This window comes from Mesocricetus auratus, unplaced genomic scaffold (genome assembly GCF_017639785.1).
Source record: "Mesocricetus auratus isolate SY011 unplaced genomic scaffold, BCM_Maur_2.0 Super-Scaffold_4256, whole genome shotgun sequence".
Taxonomy (NCBI): domain Eukaryota; kingdom Metazoa; phylum Chordata; class Mammalia; order Rodentia; family Cricetidae; genus Mesocricetus; species Mesocricetus auratus.
In genome coordinates this window covers 73932303-73937195 of record NW_024429182.1, presented here as the reverse complement: position 1 = coordinate 73937195, position 4893 = coordinate 73932303, and the positions used below count along the sequence as shown (strand labels likewise).

At 52.2% G+C, this 4893-nt stretch overlaps 1 protein-coding gene across 1 annotated transcript; it reads left to right on the top strand.

The window, feature by feature from the left end:
- The first annotated feature begins 969 nt into the window (after positions 1-969).
- On the top strand, positions 970-2923 carry LOC101822349. Its single transcript, XM_005139302.2, is given in 2 exon segments — positions 970-998; positions 1000-2923. Coding segments are annotated over 2 exon segments (555 nt in total). The 3' UTR covers positions 1526-2923.
- Positions 2924-4893: the final 1970 nt, after the last annotated feature.

Genomic DNA, 4893 nt, shown 5'->3' with positions numbered 1-4893 from the left:
GGTGACAGGGCGGGGGAGGGAAGTAAGGGGGTGAACATGGTCAAATAAATGACACACCTGAAACCCGACGTTATGCATAACTATATACCAATAAATACTATGTATGTACAGTGTGTGTGTGTGTGTGTGTGTGTGTGTGTGTGTGTGTGTGTGTGTGTGTTGCAGGGAGAAGCCAAGATGTCCTGCTCTATAACTCTCCATGTCCTGCTCTATAAATTTGCTCCTTAGAGACAGGGTCTCTCACTGAACTTGAAGCTAGGCTGGTCGCCATCCAACACCATCGGTCCTCCTGTCTCCACTCCCCTACATCACTCAGATTACCAGCTGAGCCATCTCTTTCAAGAGAATGAAAGAAAGCAGTGGCCAGCATGACTGGGTGCATGAGAACAAGGAAGGAATCCCTGGGATAGTGCTGGGAGAGCCTGACTCGGCAGAACCTTGGAGGTCTGGCAAGGAATTCAGAGCTCAACCTGACTGAATTCTCTACAGTCCTCATAACCCCTCAGCAAGGAGACAGAGGCAAAGCAGGCCCTAAGCCCCCTCAGAATTGTCCCTGAAAGATGGTTCCCACACCCTGGATAGTCTTCTCAATGGAGAAGCCCGTAGGATATCAATGAAGTGTGTGTGCACATGTGTTCCCAAGGTGGAAATTGCCCTCAGTGTCAGCACCATCCCTTTGGGTGCCTGAAGGGCATAACGGGCAAGGATAAAGCCACTCAGGTGTTCTCCCAGCCTCTGAGTACTGACCACCACGATGGACTGAAACCTCCAGGATAGTAGACTAAATTGTTGAGCTTCTCCAGGGTCTTCTGTCACAATGATTAACACACCCGCTATGGCCATGAACCTGTTTTCTGCCCAACCTGGTCATTGCCACTGATGTGACTAACTACTGCCAACGAAACACTGTTTTCCCTCCCCCCCACCCCCGCCTCATAAGTGCCATCACCATGGAAACCAAACTGGCCAATGAGAACAAACACTAAGCTGCCTCTCCCTAGAGAGACCACAAAGAACATTCAGAGGCCTCCAGGCCCCCCTCCTGGATAAACCAATCCCACTGCCCCCCACCATTAAGGTGGAAAAAGGGGGGTCTTCTGTCTGGAATGCTCAAGAGCAAAGGCCAAGCCCATCGTTACCCAAATTAGAGTTCCAGCCACATGTGGAGTCTAGCAATTCAGCAACCATCCAGAAACCCCTAAGGATTGTCTACAGCACCTTGGGAACACCCCACAGCCTTGAGAGCCTCAAGAAGAGCACACAACACCTTAAGACAGAGGCATGCAGTATCTCTACCCTGTCAAGTAGTGGCTACTCAGCCGATGAGGAAAGCAGCAAGGCCAGTCTGGTTAAGAGCAAGCAAACTGTGCGGCTAACTAAGAGGCTCACCACCCAAGTAAACAGCACCCAGAGCAGTGAGCAGTCCATCAAGTCCTCTCCAGGTGCATTAAAGATTCGAAGACTGAAGAGCCAAGGTCAGGACACCCAGCAGGCTGGAGGGGAAAAGCAACACCAGTCTGCCTAGTGGCAGGATCAACAGCCTGAGTAGCATCAGCTTCCTTAGCCCAGGCAGCAGCTTCCTATCCTACCAGGTGAGCAGTGGACTTCTCAGTTCCACCAACAGCAGGCCTTCCAGCAAGGCTAACAGTGTCCAGAACATCAGGGTGGACTGCAGTGAGCAGGGTGAGCCAAGAAGCAACACAAATCTCCAGGAGGACAAGGCCAAGGACACAGAAGAAAGCAGCAGCCAGCCCACCCAGGCTGAGAAGCCCGCCCAGGCTGAGAATTCCACCCAGGAGCCCATGACTTTAAGAGGAGACTCTTCAGCTCCTGCTAATACGCAAACATGAGGACCCAACAAGCCCGGATTGACCTGGGACAATCATTGGTAACGTAGAAAGAGCTGAAGAAGTGGGCGCTGTATCTTCAATAGCAATGACCATCAACAGACAAGTCACACACAGCACCATCTGCTGAGAAGTAGGCGATGTGACCATCTACATGGGAAGTGGTTATAAGAAGAACTGGAGCAAGAAGCCTCCATGCTGGGCCAACTGTATCAAAACCACCTGTGGGAAGAGCATCAAGTACCGTGAACCTCGGCGCAGGTTATCCATAAGATCCATCAAATCCATCAGCTCCAAGAAAAGCAGCGACAACTGACACCTGCTTTAAGAACTGTTGGAAGGTAGAACCTTCCATGATGAACCCATTACAAGCAATGAACACCATCTACAACCACCATGTGCTCTGAAGAAACAAGTGGCCCAAGTCAAGAAACTTGGGGAATTCATTCCTGCTGAGCTCTGTCATAGCAGGCATTGCCCACAAAAGCACCAACCTGGGGACACGGTACACAGAGAATGCCCTCACAACTCCCAGCAGCTCAGCCCATCTGGGAGTACCACTAGCTCATAGAGAACTTGTGATATGCCAAAGAACCCATGTCCCCAAAGAGCATCACCCATGGGAGAGTTGTACTTCCCTCTCTAGTTCTTTGAAGACAGCTACAAACCATGTTCCATCCAAGAGCAAAGGCTGGGAGCACTGTTTGTGTTCCTATGTGGGTCTTAGAAAAGCAAAAGTGGGAAGCTAGGGACAGCCCTTTGTGCAGATGGTTGGACCATGCTCCCTATGGTGGCACAATGATGTGGTTACTGCTACATAGACTCAGAGACCAGCCCACCAGGAACTGCTGGAGTGGCAACTCCAGGCCATGGATGAATGTTACCTAAGAGGGTTGGAGGCCTGAGACCCTGGCCCCTTCCCTTCTCAGAACAGTGGAACCCTTCCCCGAGCTAAACTTGTAGATCTGGGGGACAACTGGGTGCACAAAGAGGCCAGAGGCAGCAAAACATCTAGGAGGCACCAGAAGGAAAGTTGAGGGGGCCCGAAAGACAATAAACAGTGTCTGGAGAGGTCACACATGCTTGGGTCTGTGTGTGTCTTCCTAGCCAGGCTACGGGGAAAGCAGCCCAAACTCACTGAAGAACCAACTATAGCTTCCACATGGACTGCTGCCAAGCCAATCACCTGGGCCACTGTTTCCTAAAGGCTTCAAAGTCTAAGGTCCAAGGCACTGACAGGAGGGGCCACTTGATCATAGATGGCTGCCTTTGCCCCGTAATGTCACAGGGAGGAAGGGCAAGGACACTTTCTGTGGCATAATTCACCAAGATGCTAATCCTGTTCATGAGGGCTTCACCCCTGTGGTCCAAACACCTCATGTTATCTCCACCTCCTAGTACCTGGGGTTGGGAGAATCCATTTCAATGTAGGAGTCAGGAGCTTCAGAGATGGGTTAGCTAGCAAGGTGGTGTTGTACAAGCATGGATATCTGAGCTTGATCCCCCAGGATCCATGTAGTACACACCTGCAATCCTAGTCCTGGGGAGATGGAGAGCAAGAGGATCCCCGAAGTTTACCAGCCAGCCACTTTGCCTGCCAGCAAACTCCTAATCCTGTGAAAGATCTTGAGGAAGACACCCCACATCAACCTCCGGCCCACACACACTCCTGCAAACGCGCATGAGCATGTGCCTGCACATGTACCACATATACACGCAAACACATATGCACACACACAAATGTTGAGGGGGGCACAGACGCAGCTGCAGCATTGAGCCCCCACTTAACTCTGAGGGAAGCTTGACCACCCCTCCCCCGTTAGAAAAATGAGCACACAGATTGAGAAGGGGGGGCCTACAGCACACTGCATCTCATCATGGAAGCCACAGGCTTCTTAGGCACAATGACACCAAGACCAAGCCTGTCTCTCCATGTAACAAGCTTTCATGTCCTTCACCACAGATGCTTCTTCAAACCCAACTGGCATAGCAGGTCCCTGTGTGAGGCACTGTCCCACAGTCCCTGATACCTCCTATCCACTGAGACACCCAATCCACAGCTTCATCTTCCCCTACACCCATGGGTCCCCTACACCTGCTCATCAGAATTACTGGGAAACGTTTAAAACTGCACCGCCCAGGCTGCCCCACTCTGTGAACTGCAAGTCAGTTGGCTTTAAAGTCCCCAGACTGTGTCAGCCTTGCATTGGTGGCAAAATACAGTAATCAGCAAAGAGACGAGGCTTGTGGAGGCAACTTGTTCCAGAGTGTCCAGTCCGTGGTCATGGGCCCTGCCTTTTTGGGCCTCTGGCGGCACAGTGCACTATGGGAAAGCATGTAGGAGAGGAGGCCTGTTCACAGCATTGCAGCCAGGAAAGAGGGGGAAGGAGCTGTGACTCCAGTATCACCCTCTAGGGTGGTCTAGGGATGCAACTACCTCCTAACAGTGCCCCCGCTGAGCCTTTAGGGGATACTCGAAATCTAAATCACAGCACCAGACTGTGTCTGTGTTCAAGCCAGGACTACTGGGGGTTAGGCTGTCCTGGGTCTTCTCCTCCCATGCCTTTAACTCTGCAGGGCCAGGGAGGTAATGGGAGGGGGCAGGCTGAATAGTGTGTGTCCTGCATAGAGAAGACAGGAGTCGACTGAGCGGGGGGGGGGGGGGGAGTCCTAAGAAGACACAGTGATCTGCTTCTGTCCAACTGCAGAGGGCCATCCAGCACTTCCCCAGCACCCGGGCACTCGCCTGCTGGTGGCCCGCCATAACTTAGACGCAGCAAACCCCACCTGGTCAGTGTGCAGCTGTGACAAATAAGATGTCTCTGTGTAAGTGGAGGAACTGGGGTCTGAACACAGACTCTAGCTCTGGAGTCCGTGACAACCATTGAGCTCTCTACCCTGGCTCTGCTCTAAAGACATTTACAGACTCCAGTGTCCCTGGTAGAGGGCCACCGATGAACAGAGCTGAGTGTACCACTTCTTGGGAACTCTGAGCACAGCACCTCTCTCTCCTTCCTGCCTGAGGCATGTGGGGTGGCAGCCCACG